General features: G+C 48.6%; 1 protein-coding gene across 2 annotated transcripts in view; it reads right to left on the reverse strand.

The window, feature by feature from the left end:
• Position 1: 1 nt before the first annotated feature.
• The window catches only part of PDCD11 (programmed cell death 11), a 41943-nt gene continuing 22457 nt past the window's right edge, over positions 2–19487 (reverse strand). Inside the window, exons 20-36 of one of the 2 annotated variants that reach the window (XM_079900880.1) lie at positions 17841–18382; positions 16890–16952; positions 12113–12221; positions 10505–10594; positions 10211–10313; positions 9608–9785; positions 6971–7027; positions 6260–6382; positions 5576–5698; positions 4892–5195; positions 4578–4694; positions 3743–3892; positions 3274–3521; positions 2411–2579; positions 1697–1850; positions 1037–1202; positions 2–300 (exon numbers count right to left, since the gene is read on the reverse strand). In XM_079900880.1, the coding sequence (XP_079757006.1) occupies positions 129–300; positions 1037–1202; positions 1697–1850; positions 2411–2579; positions 3274–3521; positions 3743–3892; positions 4578–4694; positions 4892–5195; positions 5576–5698; positions 6260–6382; positions 6971–7027; positions 9608–9785; positions 10211–10313; positions 10505–10594; positions 12113–12221; positions 16890–16952; positions 17841–18382 (2868 nt within the window). In that variant the 3' untranslated portion in view covers positions 2–128. Of the gene's footprint in view, positions 301–1036; positions 1203–1696; positions 1851–2410; positions 2580–3273; positions 3525–3742; positions 3893–4577; positions 4695–4891; positions 5196–5575; positions 5699–6259; positions 6383–6970; positions 7028–9607; positions 9786–10210; positions 10314–10504; positions 10595–12112; positions 12222–16889; positions 16953–17840; positions 18383–19487 lie in introns of both variants that reach the window. The other variant, XM_079900879.1, reaches the window with a different exon arrangement.

The following is a 19487-nucleotide window of genomic DNA, read 5'->3' on the forward strand; positions in this document are numbered from 1 at the left end:
CAGGGATGCTGCAGAAAAAGCAACACTTAAACAGAGTCCTCAGGCAACACAGTTTCTCAACTGCCCAGGCGCCTGAGGGTCGGCCCGGCTGGCCCACTGCCACCAGTGCCCTCGGAGCCAGCTGGCCACTAGTCCTCCCACATGGAGCTCTTAGCCTCCACGTATTCCAGGGCCTTCGCCTTTACCGCCTGCACGTCCTTCTCGGTGCCGTGTTGCTTCTCGTAGTCCAGGTAGCGCTTGAAGAAGAACTTCATTCGCTTGGGGGCCAGGCTCAGGTGAATGACACGCTCAAAGATGTCCCTGGGAGGGAGAGCAGCCAGTGTCTGCCTCTTGGTCCCCGGCCACACGATTCCTAGCTAGCCTTCACCCACTTGCTCTAAGGCTCTGGAGCCAGGCCCTCTGTTATCCAGCACTACCGCTTCTACCTTTATTTTTATTCCCTTTATAAACTCCCATCACGTCTGTAGAGAGGGAGAACACCACCCTCATTTTCCAGAGGAACAGAGATGTTAAAGGACTTACTGGTCTGAAGTCACACAGTGAATCTGGACAAAGCTAATGGGATGGGGACAGGCAATGAGGTGTGGCTCTGTGAGGAAAGCTCTGCTTAAAACTCACTGATGGGCTTGGGTGAGGCATCAGTTCTTTCTGGACTGAAGTCCACCACCGGTCTCTAATCCTCCCTGCCTTGGGGGGATGCTGGCGGTTATCAGTGAGATCATGCCTGTGAACACTCTCTACCACGAGAGCCAGGCTCAGCATTAATTATGAGGAAAACCCAAGTCTCCCGATTCCCAGGCCTGGGGCTAGCCTACCTCCCACCCAAGGTTCCAGCCAGACCAGAGGCTAGCCGCTGAGGCAGAAAAGAAACTGGAAACGTGAATGTCATAGGACGTGTCACGTCAAAGCCGTTTTTCCAGACAGAGTAAGAGAACTGGGGTTCCGGGAGCTGCTGGGGGGCTAAAACGCCTCCAAGTGGCCAACGTTCCCAACCCCCCAGCAGGCAATTAGGCCTCAGCCTGTCCTCCCCTCTCACCGGACTTCCTTCTGGCTGCCGCGCTTGATGAGCATGTCGATGTAGACCGACCAGACATCCGTGCGCTTTGGGTAGGTGCTCAGCGTGTTCTCGAAAATGGCTTTGGCGCGCTCCGCATCCCCCAGCTGGAACTCAAGCTGCGCAAACTTGGCAATCACATCCACGTCTGCAGGGAGAGGACAACTCAGACATAGAAAGCAGACAGATGCCCTCATCAAAACACACTACCCTGCAGGGACAGAGTCTGATGCCTGATTCCCTGCTCTTGGGTCCTAAGACCTAGGTGACGACAAGAGGGACAGTGGGGCGGGTTTAGGGCCGAATACACAGATGGGCACTGATCTATGACTCCCAACAGCAGACATCCTACTCTCCGGACTGAGAAGGGGGAATCGGGGGATGAGAGGTAGGCCGTGGGGCAGGCAGAGGAAAAGAATTAGTGCTAATTCCTTTCTGTTCCTCTGTCTTCGGAGTTTAGAATTTAAAATGCAACACGAGCTATGTTCATGAGCATACGATCAAGAGAGAGAGAGCCACGTACGCTCCACAAGGCTGTCCTAACACCAGCCCTCGGATGAGGAGACCCCCGGCCCTCTGCCCAGATGGGAGACAGCCTACTGCACCCTGGAACTGGGCCCGTGGGTGGGAACAAGCACTCACGCTCTTTCTTAGGCAGGCACTCGAGGGCTCGCTGCATCACGCGGTGACTGGCCCCAGCCTGGCCCCTCCGCAGAAGAAAGGCGCCGTATTTGATCCAGACAGCTTTCTCCTGCCTGAAACGTTTCAGCATCCGGTTGTAAAGTTCACCAGCTTCCTGTGGGAAAGATGACATAAGCTGAGGAGAGTGATTAAGACAGAGGGGGCAACGGCAGAGACAGGCACCTACACTTGTGGGAAGCTAGACCTGGGCTCAGACTCCATCAGTATCCAGGCCCAATGTCAGGTACGCGGGGGGAAAGGGCAGGCGCACAGGATGAGGAGAGCGCATGATGGAGAGTCTCCCTCCTAAGCCTGTGCCGTGAGGAGGTCCTAAGACTAGAAGAGAGAACGTGAGCATGAGGAGGGGGAGGAGGAGAGATGAAAAAGGGCTACTGGGGTATGTCGCCTCCTGTCGGTGACACCCGTCGGCATCCCAAGGGATAGACCCCGGGGTCTGCTGTCCCTTCCCTTCCCTCATCCCGGCCCCACATTCCCAAAGCGGAGGCGGGGGAAACGACTTCTCCCACCTGGAAGGTGAGCAAGCCTGGGGCAGGACTGGGTCCAGATGCGGCTGTTCTCCCCCGAGACTTCCCTGCTGCCTCTGGGACTCCCAGGAGCTCGTTTCTAAGTGGCTGAGGTCCCCCTGGCAGCCGGCCACCTGGCCCAGACTCCTACCTGGAATTTCTCTGACTTAGTGTAGATGTCAGCCAGATGGAGAAAGACCTTGAGAGGCTCGTTGTACTGCACGGCCCGCTCGAAGACCTTGGTCAGTGACCCCTGGGAGCCGTACATGTTTTCTAGGTTCAGCAGGGCCACCCACACGTTCAGCTTCTCCTGCTCCTCTCTGGAGGGAAAGCAGTCAGCACGTGAGCTCCATCATCTTGGCCAAATGAGCCCCCCACTGCCATCGGGGGACCGGAACTACATCCTCCTCCCCAGGCTCCACCCACGTCCTCAGTTCCCACCCCCAAGTGCAGGCCCCGAGAGGCCCTGTCCCCACTGCAGCTCACACAGAAGCAGGAACTCCGACCCCACGGCTGTGGGGTCTGGGGCTCCCCTGGTTTCTGCCTCCACTCCTGGGAAGGAAACCTACCAAATCTCAAACTGGCCTGAGGTCTGGACTGGAAGGCATCTGTGGTCTGAATCTCCCCCCAAACTAAGAGAATGATGCAAAGGAGCGCCATCCCTCTTCACTAGCCTTTGGGAAACCCGCTCTACCCTCTGCCTGGAACATGGTCCCCGACATCGTTTTCGCCCAGGTATGTGGAGAGCGTTTTCCCTCCTGTACTTCTGCTCCGAGTGGGGCACCTACCTGAGGGCCCATGCCTCGTGTAAATGTTACCCTTAGCTATCTCGGTGAAGAGGACTATAAAATATAAATGAGCAGATCTATTTCACAGACGGCACATCTCTGAGAGAAAGCCCGTGAACCCACGGGCGCCCGGTGGCAGCCACCCAAGCTGCCGCCAGCCTGCCGAGGAGACGCAGCGCCCCCTGGAGAAAGACAGGGCCCCAAGGCAGGAGGGCGCAGCCGAGACCTGAAGGAGATGGTCTTGAGCGCCCTCTCGGCCACGGCCCGGGCCTTCTCGATCTCCGTGGCCTGCAGGTGGAAGGCCATGTACTGCAGCCACAGGATGGAGCTGCTGGGGGAGCTCAGCACGAGCCGGTCGAAGTCATCTGCCGACTCCGGCTGCCGCCGGGGGTCCATCAGCGCCTCCTCGATGCGGGACAGCTCTTTCTCTGCCCTCTGCTTCTCCAGCTCCCTTTCCTTCCTGCTTTTCTTCTTCTGCTGTGGAAGGCAGAACACCAAGTGAGCAACCTGCCCCTCAGCCCCGGGGACGTCTGTGGTGGAAGTCAGGAGCTGGCAGGGCAGCCCCCGAGCTCCGCCAATACTCCCAGCCTGAGATGGCCCCGCCCCTCGGAAGAGACACCCAGGGTAGGACAGAGCACGGAAGATGGGCGCCCAGGGTCCCTGCAGAAAGGACGAAGCCCTGCAAAATACAGCACCGTGGCCTGCTCTGGCTTCTCGTCCTCCTCGCTGTCAGAGCTCTCTTCGCGAGGTGGCAAGGCCGGGGTCAGACTGTCCAGCTCCACATCCCAAGCGAAGCCGGAAGACAGCTGCAGCCGGGGTGCTTCTGCCGGCCTGGTCTGCTTCTCCTGGAGGATCACAGGCGCATGTGAAAAAAGCACTGAGCCCAGGCTGCCCCTGTTCTGCAGCCCCTTTCCACCCGGAGGAGCAGGGACTCCCACGGTGCCCAGAGACCTTTTCTCTCCTCCCACCGCCAGGCTAGGCCCCGGTGCACTGGGGACACTTTTAGGAGTGACATGAAAGCTTCCTTTGTAAATAAGTAGATTTAAGTAATATTTTTAGAAAGCTACGTAGGCAAACACATATAAACGTTCAGGCATACAACAGCAGTAGAGCTAGGACAGAGGTATGACAGATGTTCCGAGGGTGGCAGGGATGCGACACCTGAAGTCTGGGAAGCCCTTCCACACCTGCCCTCAGTCCCAGTAGCGCTGTCCTCATTTCTCAGAGCAGGACACAGGCTCAGACGGACAAGGCTCCTTTCCTTTGCCCGTCCCCCCACCCCCCCCAATTCAATTCCGCTCCAGCTAATAAACATCGACTAGAATGGACTTTCACAGCCCACTCTGCAGGTGAAGCAGCAGCCCTGTTCTCAGGAGCTGATGACCAGCTGAGGAAACCAGGCGCCCCACCTCCTCCCATTTTACAGAAAATGAAGACAGGAGGGTGGTGCTGAGGACGGCCCAGCCCTCAGGCAGGGGAGCAGGGACTCCCTCCTGGGGCAGCCCTTCCCCCACATCCAGCGCCACTCACCTGGGGCCGCACACCCGTCTCCTCCACCTCCTCTTCTCCCTCCCGGTAGTACACTTCCACACCGCTGTCGTCCTCCTCGGACGGGGCAGTTCTCCTCTGCCTCTTGTTCCCGCTTTCCTGCCATGACAGGCGGGGACGACGCTGAGCCTGGCTTCTTCTCGCCCTGAGCGCCCTCTGCGGCCCCGGGTGGTACCCTCTCCCCAGGCAAACTCAGCCTCTCTCTGTCCGTGAGGCTGAGGCAAAGCGGCTGCGGGGCGGATTCTGGAAGGCTCTCCTTTTCCTGTGAAGGAGGCCATCCTCCCCGAGGGCCCTACCTGCTCACTGCCAGACTCCGGGCGCGGCCGCTTGCCCAGCTTCTTCGCCTGGGGCTTCCGGGGCTCCTTCTTCTCCTTGCTGGGCAGCTGTGCCCCCTCCTGACCCTTCCCAATCCTCTTCTCTTTCTGTTTCTGATTCTTCCTCTCCTTCTCTTCTTCTCCTTTGTGGTCTCTCTCCTCTGCCTCTGTTTCCCTCCCCTCTTGCTTCGGAAGTGGCAGTCCCAGGGAGGCAGAAAACACGTCTGGCTTTCCAGTGTCGTCGGCGGGGATTGACAGCTCTACCAGGTTCTCCCGGCGGTTCAGGCTATGACAGGGAGACCAGACGAGCGGACCATGGGGACAGCATAAGGAGCACAATGGTCATAGCGAGGAGCCCACCGTTTCTGGGCCTGCCCCCACCTGCCTTGGAATCTGTGCAGTAATCTCAGGAATGATTTGCACAATTGCTTGGTAGAAAAATACAGAGGGCAGCTGTGTTATCCCTTCCTCCATCCCCAAAGACGGGTGCCTGTGCAGAGGAAAGTCTCCACAATTGCCTTTAGGAGCTGAGGTAGAAGGCTCCACACAAAGGGAGCTCATTCATCGTTACTTAGCACTGCCTAAGCCATTATGTTTACAGTTCACCTCTCCATCTCCACCCAGCGTTCCCAGAGAAAGAGGTGAGAAAGAGAGAAGAACACCTACCTTAGGACCTTGGCTGTGAGCAGCTTGCCTTCGGGGAGATACCTGTCATAAGGGGCATCCTTGGACAGGCTGTACTGGGAGACATGTGGGTATTGGGCCAAACCTGTAACTGAGGGGCCAAGGCTGACAGGAGAGAGAGACAAGGGTCCTGTGGTCAGAAACACAGCAACAGAGTCCCCAGCCAAGCCTAATGCCTCCTCTCTCCCAGAGACTCAAGTTGTGATGAGGATTTAGGACAGACATAAGGTTCCTGGCACTCAACAAAATAAAGAGGGCTTTGTAAACTGGAAAAATCATCAAGCGTAATGAAGACATAATTGAAAGATACTCTTTACCCATATCAGAGCATCACAATGCACTCACAAGCTGCTAGAAAGACCAGAAGAAAATGAGGAAACAGAATTACAGCAGGGAAGGCTGTAACATCTGGGGGTTCACGGAACATTTACAAATCATGACCATGGATATGCCATAGTCTTTGTCAAAAACACCAAACAAGAGGAATTCAAAACTTTTTTGAAAGTATAAAAAGACTTGGAGTTTAAAACACTGGTGGGAACACAGACTCTCCTTCCTTCATGATCCCTCCAGAGATGGTGACCGAGGGCAGCAGCGGGCCAATCAAGACAGGCCCCGGGAGAACCCTCGGGGCTGGTCCACGTCCCCGGGCTCCGCCTCACTCACCCTAAGAGCACACCGGACGGCTGGACGGACTTCACGTAGCCCCTCAGGAGCTGCCCTTCCTCAATATCCTGGATGGAGTTAATCTCAGGGTCTGTTATTTTGCTTTTCGTCTCCGGGTTCGTCCTAAAGGAATGAAAGGCTTACTACACATGTACCTCTGACCCCATTTCCCGACCCTCACCCCCAAATCTCCTGTGATAATCACACTTTGTAAGAACACGACTCTGGACCTGTCAGTAGGATATCACCATCAGAGCCCAGCCCTACCCTCTCCTGAACTCCTGTCAGCTGGGGACGGCTTTAATAGTAACAGGGAGAGGCTGAGCAAGCCAGAGGGAGGTTAAAGCTCATACATTCATTTCGAACCGTGACTTCAGGCCAATCCACTTCACGGCACACTTGTCCCTACTATGGAGCCCTGGGGGCTCCATCACCTCCCCTCACTAGGACCGCCATCTGGCAACTCTGAACACCACTATGGATGTTTGAACCTTTCTTTGGGAAACAACAGCCTGAGCAGACAGGTTCTTCTACAACTGAATGTCCTCAGCTTTTCTGGATAAAAAACGGGGCCGGGCATAAAGGGGGTGAGCAGGGAAGCAAGCTGGGAGGCCCAAAGCTCTGTGTCAGATCCACACAGCCTCTCCTCAGTCCTCTGGGGCTGGGGGGGAGTTCTCCCCCAATTCTTCCCCCAACAACACAGACACTCACCTGGACGATCGCAGTGACAAAGTCAATACAGGGCCTGTAGCGGACAGCACATAACACCTGGAGTGAGAGCAAAAGAGAAGGAAACGCTGGCGCCAGCCAGCACCTCAGGAGACTGGAGAGGGCCTCGGCTTCCTCTCCACAAGGCTGAGCAACAGGCGAGAGCAACGGCTCTGTTCATACTGCTCACAACCTGCTGAGGGACTCGGGACAAGTCCCCTCTCCAGGCCTCAGTTTACTAGTTCGTCAAGTAAAAATACTGCTACTTTCTCTCCTCACCCAAGAACGGTGCTGGGAGGAGGAAACAAGAGGATACATGCAAGCCCTATGGAAGGCGCACAGAGCCACGCGGTGAGTACTTAGGAGGTGAGACCAGCCCTGCATCGGGGGCTGGGAGGATCTGGTCTCGTGGAGAGAAAGACTCGGCACAGGAAACCGTGACAGGGGGACGGCCTGGTACCACTGCCGACTCAGAGCAGTGGGTCAGAGGAGCCCATGAGGGAGGCCTGAGCAGGGGAGGCTTCTGGGAGGGAAACAGGGTTTACTCTTCCGGGGGGCTTCCAAACCCACCATGCAATGGTGGTGTCATTTATACCACCACGCAAGGTAGAGAATCTTATCAGTAGAAAGGATCTCAGCAACAATGTAGTCCAAATTCTCCCATGACAGGTGAGTGCCTTTTCTACCAGGGAATCACAGCCCTTAAAGCAGGAAAGGACCTGAAGGGATCATCTGTCTTTAGGCATTTAACCTATTATTCACATTGATAGACGAAGGAATTACAACTGAATGCTACTCATACATTTAACTACAATAATGTTATTTATTTATTTATTTTTTAAGACGTTGGCGGTACGAGTTTATTAATTAATTAATTTATTTATGCTGTGTGGGTCTTTGTTTCTGTGCGAGGGCTTTCTCTAGTTGTGGCAAGCGGGGGCCACTCTTCATGGCAGTGTGCAGCCTCTCACTATCGCGGCCTCTCTTGTTGCGGAGCACAGGCTCCAGACCCGCAGACTCAGTAGTTGTGGCTCACGGGCCTAGCTGCTCCGCGGCATGTGGGATCCTCCCAGACCAGGGCTCGAACCCGTGTCCCCTGCATTAGCAGGCAGATTCTCAACCACTGCACCACCAGGGAAGCCCAATAATGTTATTTTTTTAAAATATTTTGCTAAAAAAAAAAAATCACACCTGTATTTTGTAAGCCTAAATAAGCGAAGCAGAGATGATCTTGGGCTTCCCTCTGACTCATTCTTTTTCTCCTCCTAGGCCCTGGGCATTTTGTGCTCTTTAGCCCTGACAAGTGGTTGAGAATTTACGCAGGTGCTGGTGCCTGGGACACTCGAGATGGGAGGACAATTACTACTTTCCAGTCTCTGCCTCCTGAAGGTGTCTGCTCCACTGTTGGATAACTGTGGTTGTCAGACAAGTCTGTATTGTACGAGGCTGAAATATGCCTCTCCATGCTAGTTTATTCAGGCTATAAAATGGTTTTAAAACTCTGAGGTAGGTTCATTTTTGTGCACCCAAAATAGTTCATAAAGCACCCCCCAACTGCGAAAGGTCACTGCTGTCCTCTTGCAGAGAACACACACAGATCAATTTTGCTTTAATTAAAAAGATGAATGGTTCAATAGTAAAATGAGGAAGCAACTTGGCCAAGCAAAGCACAGAACAAATGTAAACAGCCAATAAACATGAAAAATGACCAGTAAGAGAAATTCAAATTAAAATGCGAGACCAATTTCAGCCTATTCAATGGCAAAGATTAAAAATTAAGAATATCCAGGCTTCCCTGGTGGCGCAGTAGTTGAGAGTCCGCCTGCCGATGCAGGGGACACGGGTTCGTGCCCCGGTCCGGGAAGATCCCACATGCCGCGTAGCGGCTGGGCCCTTGAGCCATGGCCGCTGGGCCTGCGCCTCCAGAGCCTGTGCTCCGCAACGGGAGAGGCCACAACAGTGAGAGGCTCGTGTACCGCAAAAAAAAAAAAAAAAAAGAATATCCAGTGCTGACAGGGGTGTGAGGAATGAACAGTCATATTTATTGTTAATTGAGATAAAAATTAGCAAAGTCCTTTTGGAAGACACTTTGGCAAAATGCATAACATTGTTTGACCCATCAATTTTACTCCTAGGAATTTATTTCACAGTTATACTTTCACTAGTATCCAAACATATGTGCAAAGATATCCACTTCAACATTATTGTCCATCAACAGAATTGTTTAAATAAACTGTGATTTTTAAAAAAACACATCATGCAATACTAAAAAAAAAAATGTTAAAAATAAGGTAAAAGAACAAGGCTGATTTCGATATACTAGCACAGGAAAGAAAAAGTGTATGCTAAACTGCCGCGAGAAAAAAGCAAGTTGCAGAATAGCACATAGAATGAAATTCTACTATTATGTACGGGCAAATTATACCTATATATGTTAGAGTCTTGAAAGATAGAGCTCAAAGTATCTAATGGCAAAAAGTGGTGGAGAAAGAGAGGAGCAACAGCAATTTTCACTTTCCATTTTATATACTATTTTTTTCTGGTACAAAATCACACATCTATAATTAAAAGGAAAACAAAAACAAAAAAAACCCCACCAATCCCACAGAGAGCTGAAAAGAGGAAAAGAACTCAGCCTACCTGACAATCTTCTGTGGGGTAAAGTTTTCCAGGGGCGTCTCTGAGTAGGAGTCACTCACGTGAAATATACTGACTCTTCCGATCTTCCCGAAGGGGAACGAGACGGTCAGTCCCTCCTTGGGAAGCACCTTCACCACGCGGCCCATGGCCACTTCCCCTTTCTCGAGCTTGTGAGGACCTGGCAGGAGAATGAACCAGATTCAGGGAAGAGGAAATGAGCCAAGAAAGAAGCCGAGACACTGGCCAACCAGAGTCCAGGGGAGGTGGAGGCGTCCGGACTCGGGCTGTCTAGGCTGAGTGGACCTGAATGATCACACAGACCCACATCACCATGCCATGTGGTCAAGAATACCAGGGCCATGTGGTGGACAAGCCTTTCTGAGAGACCAAGGAAAAACAACTGTGTAGGTAAAGGTGACTCAGACACAGGCCACAGAGCAAAGCCCCGAGAGAAAAACTGTTCCAAGGACATAGCCACCACACTAGGCTTTCTAAGGACTCCGAAACCCACGGCATCCTTCAACCTGGGCAATGACTGAAGACCTCTTCCCGACCCCTTCCTCCCCCTCCCTTCCCTGACCAGGTCCCATTTCATCACCACACCTATGAGTGAAAGACACAAGAAGGCCTTGGAGGAATCTGAGCCAACCACGGTGGCCTTCAGGGCCTGGCCAATCCGGAACTTCTTATCTGGATGTTTCAGAACCTGGAAGGGCAAGAAAATTCTTCTGATGTTTGAGGAAAGGCCTGTCATTTATCCAAAACCACAGCATTTAAGTCTGCACGGTAAGTATCTCCCACAGTACAGTTCCCTGTACCCACTGTGAGCACACACCAGACACTAAGTTGAATTCAGGGAGCTGGGGTTTCCTCTCCAGGGATCTCAGGCACACTGACCTTGAAGCTAAGAGAAGTGAGCAGTAAGGGAATTCTCCCCCGGATGTCTGGAGCGATGTCCACCTCAAGCCATTTCTTAACCACGTTGTACTGCGGAAAAAAAAAAAACAGGAGGAGAAATGGAATGGGCAGATACAAGCGTCTCTTCTCTTCCCTTCACCAAAACAGACTCTCCTAAAACCACAGGGCTCAAAGAGCCCAAAGCCTACATTTTCCCAAGGAACAGGAACGCACCCCTATGTCCCAATGCCCCTGTCCAACCTCCACTTCTCGCAGGCTTCACTCAGAGTCTAGCTCAGAGCCTTTGCCAGCCCAGCAGAACATGCATCTCTCCTGGTGCCTCAGCTGATTAGGAGGCAAAAAAGGCCTCAGAGATATCCTCAAGCAGTAGGACCAATCCCACTGACCTCTGTCGCCTCCCCCAAACTCAGTTGTGCCCAGTGAACGTTAACCATCTTCAGGGACTAACATCTTATTTCTAAATCAATTTAGATTTTGCTATTGACACAGTGCTCTGCCCTAAATACACACCCCAATTTTCAGGTCAACTCAACAAAACATTTATCAAGCAGCCACTATGTATACGGCATGAGAGTGATAAGTAAAAGCCAGGCCCTGCCTTCAAAGAGATTACAGTCTGCAAAGAGTAAGTCAAATGAGTATGCAGGAGCAAGCAACAAGTGAGAGCATAGTATGTTACGGGACCCTGTAGGAGAACTAGTAAGAAGGGAGGGTTATCTGTGCTGCACCTTGAAGGGTTGTAGGCAATAAGAATAGACAGTACTCCCAGTGTAGAAATAAAGACAAGAAGGGAAAAAAATAGAGGAGGTTTTCAGCATGACTGGTATACCAGATTCATAAAGTCTGATTATGAAGAGCTTAAACACCACTCTAAGGCATCTTGGGTTTATGAATGTCTACAGACAATAGGTAACTAAAAGGATCAAGCACCACAGACATACTCAGATACATGCTCATGGAGGAAGAATCTGGCAGCAATGAAGAGGAATTATCCCTCAGGGTCAAGCCCAGACCAACCTTCTCTCTGATGTATTCCAACTGGTATAGTTCTCACTGATCCCTTCCCTTTATTCAACTCCTGTTCCTCTTGGGGTTAGAACACATAACCTGGCACCCAATTATATACTGTTTTGCACTGTTCCCGAACTTTATAAAAGGCAAGAATCTAAAATCCAACATTTTATTTTATTTTAAATAAAACTTTATTTTTATTTAAAATATTTGTGTGTGTGTCTTCTGATAAAACTTTATTTGTGGACACTGAAATTTGAATTTTACATTATTTAAAATAAAATAAAGAACTGGATTTAAAATCTTGCTCTATGATATATTTTTCTTTCCATTTTGTACAATTAATCTATAAATATGTAGAACTGTGGGTTGCTTGCTAGCTGTTTTGTAAGCCATAAATTTAGCTCCTTGATTAGACCAGAAGTTTTCTAGGAGCAGAGGCCTTCTACTGTCTTCTACAAACCAGCATGGCAGCAAACACAGAAGCAAAGTCTAGTGCAAATGGTCATTGTCAGTTTCTCCCCGTTTTCTTCTGTAAGAGGGACAGCATCGCATTGCAGGGCGTGCACTACTCACCTTCTTCAAGAAGCAAGTCACAGTCTGACCAGCCTGGTACTGTTTAATCTTCTCCAAGCGGCTAACAGAATGAGTGTTGAGAGAGGTGTGGCCATCCTTCTCCAGCTCACTGGTTGCAGAAAGGCAATGCAAAGAGTAAACTAACCTCTGGATAAGCTTCTAGCTTGAAACCATCTCCCTCGAGTGGCCATGGATTGATTTTACAGGACTCCGCTAACTCATACACACCCACCATGCACCACCCCCATTTCTCTCCTTAAAGGGGAATGAATGTTCACAATACCTGCGTGAAAATTAATCCCTTCCAATTCACTCACCTGAAGCAGGGAGCCAACAATAATCTTTATAAGTATAGGAAACAAAACTATTTTACTTCTTTCAATGCTTTAGCTACTGCTTTACAGTCTGCAGAACTGCTTTCACAAATAATCTCTCACTGAATGTGACAACACTCTCATGTGTGAATCAAGTAGGACAGATACTTTTTTTTTTGCGGTACGCAGCCCTCTCACTGCTGTGGCCTCTCCCGTTGCGGAGCACAGGCTCCGGACGCGCAGGCTCAGCGGCCATGGCTCACGGGCCCAGCCGCTCCGCGGCACGTGGGATCTTCCCAGACCGGGGCACAAACCTGTGTCCCCTGCCTCGGCAGGCGGACTCTCAACCCCTGCGCCACCAGGGAAGCCCAGGACAGATATCATTAAACTCATTTTATGCTACAGACCCAGGAGTTGAAGTCAGAGTTCCTGATTCAAAAATCCAGCGCTCTGTGCCCTATGCTACCTCGGCATTATCACTTTCTTGATTCTCTTTTTCTTCTCAGAAAAGCAACAAGGAGATGCGGTCTGAAAGTTATCAGTCCACAAATCACTTCAAAGGAAGCACAGAATTCCCACCATTCCAACCAGCCCAGCTTACCAATTCAAATTTCTAAAACAAAACAGAACTCACCAGTAAAATGGTACAAGTAATACTCGTAAAACTGTAACGTGTAATAGCAAGTACTGGTGAATATAGGAACACAGGAAACTCATACACTAGTAAAGCTGAAACACACCCAGCAATTCCACCCTAGAGAAATCCCTGCACATGCGCACAATGGAACGAGTTCAAGGATGTTCACTGTGGCGTTGTGGAAACAACCGTAAACGTCTTCCATCAGCTTGAAAATATATACAGTTTGGCACAGGCACAGGATGGGTTACTGTTTTAACTCTAGGCCCCAAAATGGAGAGATGGCAAAAACAAAATTTTGAGTGAAGAAAACAAGCTGCAGAATATTAAGCACAGCATACTATTTATGTAAAATTTGAAAACCATACAAAATAATTTTTTTGTAGATATATATATATATAACGAAAGTATAAAAGCAAGAGATGGATATATGTCAAATAATGGAGAATTCATCCTCTGGGGGTGAAGGGAGAAGCCTGGGAAGGGAACATCTGTAAAATGTTATTTCTTAAAACACACACAGAACATCCATGTGCCTGGCACTCTAACAGATAACTAACAGATAATTTACATTCATTATCTATAATGCCTTTATACATATATATATGTATAGTTAGGATAAAAATATTTATTCACTCAATAGCTGATACGGGAATGCCTCTGTTATGAGCTGAATTGTCTCGCCCAGCCCCCCAAATTCTTATGTTGAAGCACCAACTTCCAATACCTCAGAATGTGACTGTGTTTGGAGACAGGGAATTTAAAGAGGCAATTAAGTTAAAATGAGGTGGTTAGGGTGGGCCTTAATCCAACACGACTGGTGTCCTTCTAAGAAATTAAGCTACAACTCAGTAATAAAAAAACAAATAACCTGACTGAAAAACACAACTGCAACAGACATTTCTCCAAAGAAGATAATACAAACATCCAAGTAGCATAGGAAAAGGAGCTCAACATCACTAATAGTCAGGGAAATATAAATCAAAACCACAGTGAGATATTAACCTCACATCTGTGAGGATGACCATTAACAAACAGAAAATAACAAGCATTGGCAAGGATGTGGGAAAAGGGAATCCTTCCCTGCACACTGTTGGTAGGACTGTAAAATGGTGCAGCCACTACGGAGAACAGTATGGAAGTTCCTCAAAAAACTACCATATGATACAGCACTCCTACTTCTGGGTATGTATCTAAAAGAATTAAAAACAAGATCTCAAAGAGATGTCTGTATATCCATGTTCATTGCAGCACTATTCATAATAGCCAAGGTGTGGAAACAACCTAAATGTCCATTGATGGATGAATGGATAACGACAACATATATACACACAATGGAATATTACTCAGCTTAAAAAAGAAGGAAATCTTGCTGTATGTTCCCACACGGATGAACCTTGAGGATGTTGTGCTGAGTGAAATAAGCCTGTCACAGAAGGCCTGTGCAGGACTCCACTTATATGAGATATGTGAAGTAATCAAACTCTAAGAAACAGAAAGTAGAATGATGGTTGCGAGAGGCTGGGGACTCAGGGGGAAATGAATGGCTATAGAGTTGCAGTCATGCAAGATGAGAAAGTTTAGAGATCTGTTACATAAAAATATGCATATAGTTAACAATACCATAATGGATACCTAAAAAGTGTTAAGAGGGCAAATTTATGTTATGTTTTTACCACAATAAAAAAATGTGAAAAAAGAGGAGATTAGGACCTAGATAAATACAAAGAGAAGACCATATGAAGACACTGGAGAAGATAGCCACCTGCAAGCTAAGGAGACAGGCCTCAGAAGAACAAACCCTGCTGATACCTTCATCTCAGACTGAAAGCCTCCAGAATTGTGAGAAAACAGATGTCTGTTTAAGTTAAAAAAAAAAAATTAAAAATAAAACACAAACACACATAACAAGTATGTGTTATCTTTTTTCTTTTCCCAAAATGATTTTAAACTGACTCTCTTAAAAAAAAAAAAAAAAAAAAGGTGGGCATAACTACATTAATGGCAAGAGAAAACTCAGTGACTAGCAGGAATTCCAGAGATACATGTAATGACTTCTGAACTGCTCTGCTCTCTTAACTTCCCCCCCTCCAAATGGGTAAATGAGCAGGCACCGTTTTATCTAGCTTGAGTGTCCCTCGCCAACCCTGAACTCAACTCGAAGACACACGACATTCTCTTTGGGCACAAGAGCTCCATATACAAGTGGGAATGAAAATATGATGGTATTTCGTAAGTCAACACCGTCAATTAAATAAATGTTTTTCCTCCTGACTTCAAAACATGTATTTTAAAACATAAAGCATTTGAGAAATATAGCAACAATAGCATTACGTTTATACTAAGTTTCTCAGGGGCCTCAATTAACATAAAATAATTAACAATACAACATAGGTGCGTGGAGGAGGGGGAAGATGTGCTAGAGTTTTTTACCTGTCCATCTGTCTATCTGTCGTTATAACTCTCCATCCTCCATCTCCTCTATGGAATGAACACATTTCCTGGCTTGGCCCGCACTGCCACTACCAAGGACCACCGCTATGGCTCACACTAGTCTCCATAGACAGGAGGGTGGACCAGCACAGCAGTGATAGTTCATGAGAGGCTCCAGACTCTGAGGGTCAAGAACCATTCAGGATGTTAGTAAGTCTTCCCACAATGTTCACTGACTCACCCCTTGCAGTATTCATTAATTTAACATACCTACCCTTAGCCTGGATAAACTACTTGACCTTAACCCTTAATTGAACAAGACGTCCAGCCTCAGAGGTGAAGACACCACAGACTAAAACAACGAATATGAGGAGGTCTCTGTTTTCAAGACAAAGGGACACAATCAAATCTACAAAACTAAGGAAACCACAGATTAGGCAAACAGGAATGTGTGCATCCACCAAATCTCATCATTCTGGAACTAAAGGGCTTACTTTCACATCCTTCAAAGTAAGCGTTGTTAGCATCTGGTACTTCAAGGTTCCAGGAATACTCCCCTACCTCGTTGTTAGCATCTGGTACTTCAAGGTTCCAGGAATACTCCCCTACCTCAGACACAAGCCTTCTCAGAACTATTCCACTTCTACTCTGATCCCTTCAGGATGCTGACCAAACCTTATGCTCGGAAAGCTGCTTAAGAGGTCTTTCCATGACATCCTAGGCACATAAGACTTACAACCTGGATGGATCTGGGCCTGACCCTGCAGAGGTTCTGGCACAGTCACGTGTATCTAGCTTCAGTCACTGATGGCCTATCGGTTCCTACAGGCTGGGTTTTTTTAATGGGGGAAGCAGAAGCAGACAGGCCCATAGATCAACATGCTTGAGATCCTCTGAAAGAATGACCCCAGACAAACTGGATCCACCACTTCACGAAACTACTAGTTCTACCGGTCCACCTAGAATCCCTCGTGGAACATCCCTCTGCAGAATCCACCAGAACGTGACCTCAAGTCTCAGTCACCAAGCAGTGGTCTATTATCAAAGAACAGGCATTCTTGGCTACCTGGTGTTTATTTAGGGAATTACTGAGTTCTAGAAAATTAGGTTGAGAGCAAAAATGTTTCTTTTTGTTACATGCCAACAAACAGAACTGCAATCAGCCTTTAAATTGATACTTAAACCCTGAATACAGCTTTCACGTTAATTCTCATATAATCCCTCTAACCAGCTGTATGAGAACCAGACAAATATCCCTCCTGGAGAAAAAAAGACAACCTGGAGAGAGAGAGAGGCAAAATAAGTCACAACCCTGGCTGAATCAAGCCTAGAACTCAGGCTCCTGACTCCAAGCCCAGCGCTCCTTCCACGAGACCACCGGAGTCCCCCTTACCTTGGCCGAACACTCAGCTCCGGGATGGTTCGAATAAATCTGGGATGACTTATTGGGAGAAACCTGGAGAAACAAATAATGTCAAATCATTTCTCTTATTCTCTGTAACACCATAATCGGGAGACCAGAATTTCTAACTGCCCACCACACCGAGCTTAAAAACCCGCCCACTCCACTGCCACACCACCCAGTAGTAATACCAGGCCTGAGGCCTTCCATTCTCATCGTTTGAGTAAGTGTTAAGGAACTGGCTCATCTGATCTTTTAGGGTTGTCGTATTAAATCCTGAAAAGAATTTTCCAACTCTTTCATTCTAAAAATAAGGAAATTGAGGTCTAGAGAGAACAAATGACTTACTGAAGATCCCACAGTTACTGAAATTAATATGCAAATCATTGGCTAGACTTTGAATTCTCTTTTTGGTTTTCTTATAGCAAGGACTTCTGCTGCAATAACACACTGTAACTAGATTGAAAGTAAACGAGTATAATTAAGGTATGCTGTGGAGGATGGATTATAGTAACTGCTGACACATACGGAGCAATAACTATGTGTCAGACAACACACCAGGCACACTCAGTGCTAGGTGTTCTCTCTTCCAATCTTTGCAATGGCCCTGCAAGGTAGTCACTACCATTACTCTCACTTTACGATTTAGGAAAAATAAAACTCAGAGGGCTGAGTAACTACTTAACTCCTGGTCGCATAATTTTAAGTGGCACATCTGGAATTCGCCCCAGATCTGACTCTAAATCAACGCTCTTAACCACTACATTATACACCATTAAAAAATAAAGACATACAAAAGGATTATTTGGTGAACATTTTGGTTAACTAAAAGAAAATCTAACGTATGCACAACTTTTTGGAAACTGCCTCAGTTCCCATGCCTTCTCCCACGATTACCACCATCTCCCCTCAAAGCCAGTCCCTCCCTCAAAGCCTCCATACTTGAATGTCTTCATGTCTCTCCCGCCAATCACTCGGGCAGTGACCTTCTTCCCAACTTTCAGCTTGGCAGTAGGAGATGTGCCCACTGGAACATCATCTAGAATGTGGGAGGCATGGATGCAGCCAATGATGCCATCTTCCAGGGTCACAACCACATGGGTGGGCTTAATGGACTTGACGGTCCCTGTGACCATGTCCCCAATGGACAGGGTGTGCTTCCTTACAGCCCCTAAAACCAGAGCTGGATCTACTTCTTCATCCTCGTCGACCGTCTCAGAGTCCTTCCGGGTCTGTCTCATGGTCCTCTTAGCAGCTGGCCCCTCAACGGCCAAAAGAAGACCTGTCACTCCTGGTTCTGTGGTCTGGAGGGTTAGGGAGACACCCTGTCCCACCTGCAACTTCTCTGAATCAAAGCGGAAGGTGTCGTTGAGGTGGGAGGTCAGGGAGAAAGCTGCTAGCTGGCCAGTCTCTACCAAGGAGGCAAGGGCAAAGGGTTCCTCCAAGTACTGCACAATCGCCTGGTGCTCACTGCCTTTCTTCAGCTGGAAAACAGAAAACCCACCATCCCTGCGTCTTACAGAGCGCAAGGACTTGTTCCTCACCCACTGGGCAGGGTAGGTCTGGGAAAGTCCTCTGAGTCCAGGGGGCTCAAGGCTAATCTGAGCTGTAACAAACTAGCCTCCACTCCCTGGACCCAGCTTTCCCCTCCTGTACACTGAGGCGATGTGACCACACTCAAGGAGCCACATCAGGATCACCTGGAGTTAGCCTCCGTTTTGAATTCAGATTCTGAGATCCTGTCCTGGAACTAGTGAAAGCAGAACTTTCAAGGTGACTGTGACGCACAGCCAAGTGACCTCTAATGGTTCTCCAGCTTTAAGACACTGTGGTTCCCCCCCTCTTGTCCTGCAGCTAGCTCTCCACCCAGTTTATTCACTCACTCAACAGAGACAGTCATTACTGAGAGCTTATTGTGTGCAAGGCATGTAGCCTGTCTTTCTCCAACATCCAACCTGTGCTCATGCCCTTACATGCACTAGCTTCACTCGGACGACAAAACGGGAGAGGGACCTGCTAGAAAGCTTAGTGAGGGGTTAATACTGTTTTCTATTTCTCTTTGTCTCTCAAAGTCTTAAAATTATAAGCAACTGGAGGTTAAGGATTACATCTATATAATTCTCTGTAACATACCCTATGCGATTAGGGGATTAATAAGTACTTTAGACGATGACGAAATATACACGTCATCCGGAGAAAGATACCACTCATTTTAAGATTTCCCTTGAACCCATTCTTTGCCCACACAAAAGTGGACAGAAGAGGGTGTTAGACGAGCAGCCTGGAGGTCAAAACTACCCACAGACATGTTTTGTTTGGTTCACATGATGTTTAAAAAAGAAAAATAGTTTCCAACATTTCCTACATTTATTTCAAATAAAAAATCCACATTCTGCCTTCTCTTAAAATTCAAAGACTTCCCAACACTAGACCCAGATGTTCTCATGTGGCAACAGTGAGATGGAACCGAGTAGTCTCTGCTCCTCTGCAGCAGTGCGTGCACTCCGCAGTCTGTCAGTCCAGGTGTCGAGTCCTACTGTCACCACCCCCTAAGACACCTGGCCCACTTCACTCATCCAAGCACCTGCT

The sequence above is a fragment of the Stenella coeruleoalba genome (assembly GCF_951394435.1).
Source record: "Stenella coeruleoalba genome assembly, chromosome: 16".
Taxonomy (NCBI): domain Eukaryota; kingdom Metazoa; phylum Chordata; class Mammalia; order Artiodactyla; family Delphinidae; genus Stenella; species Stenella coeruleoalba.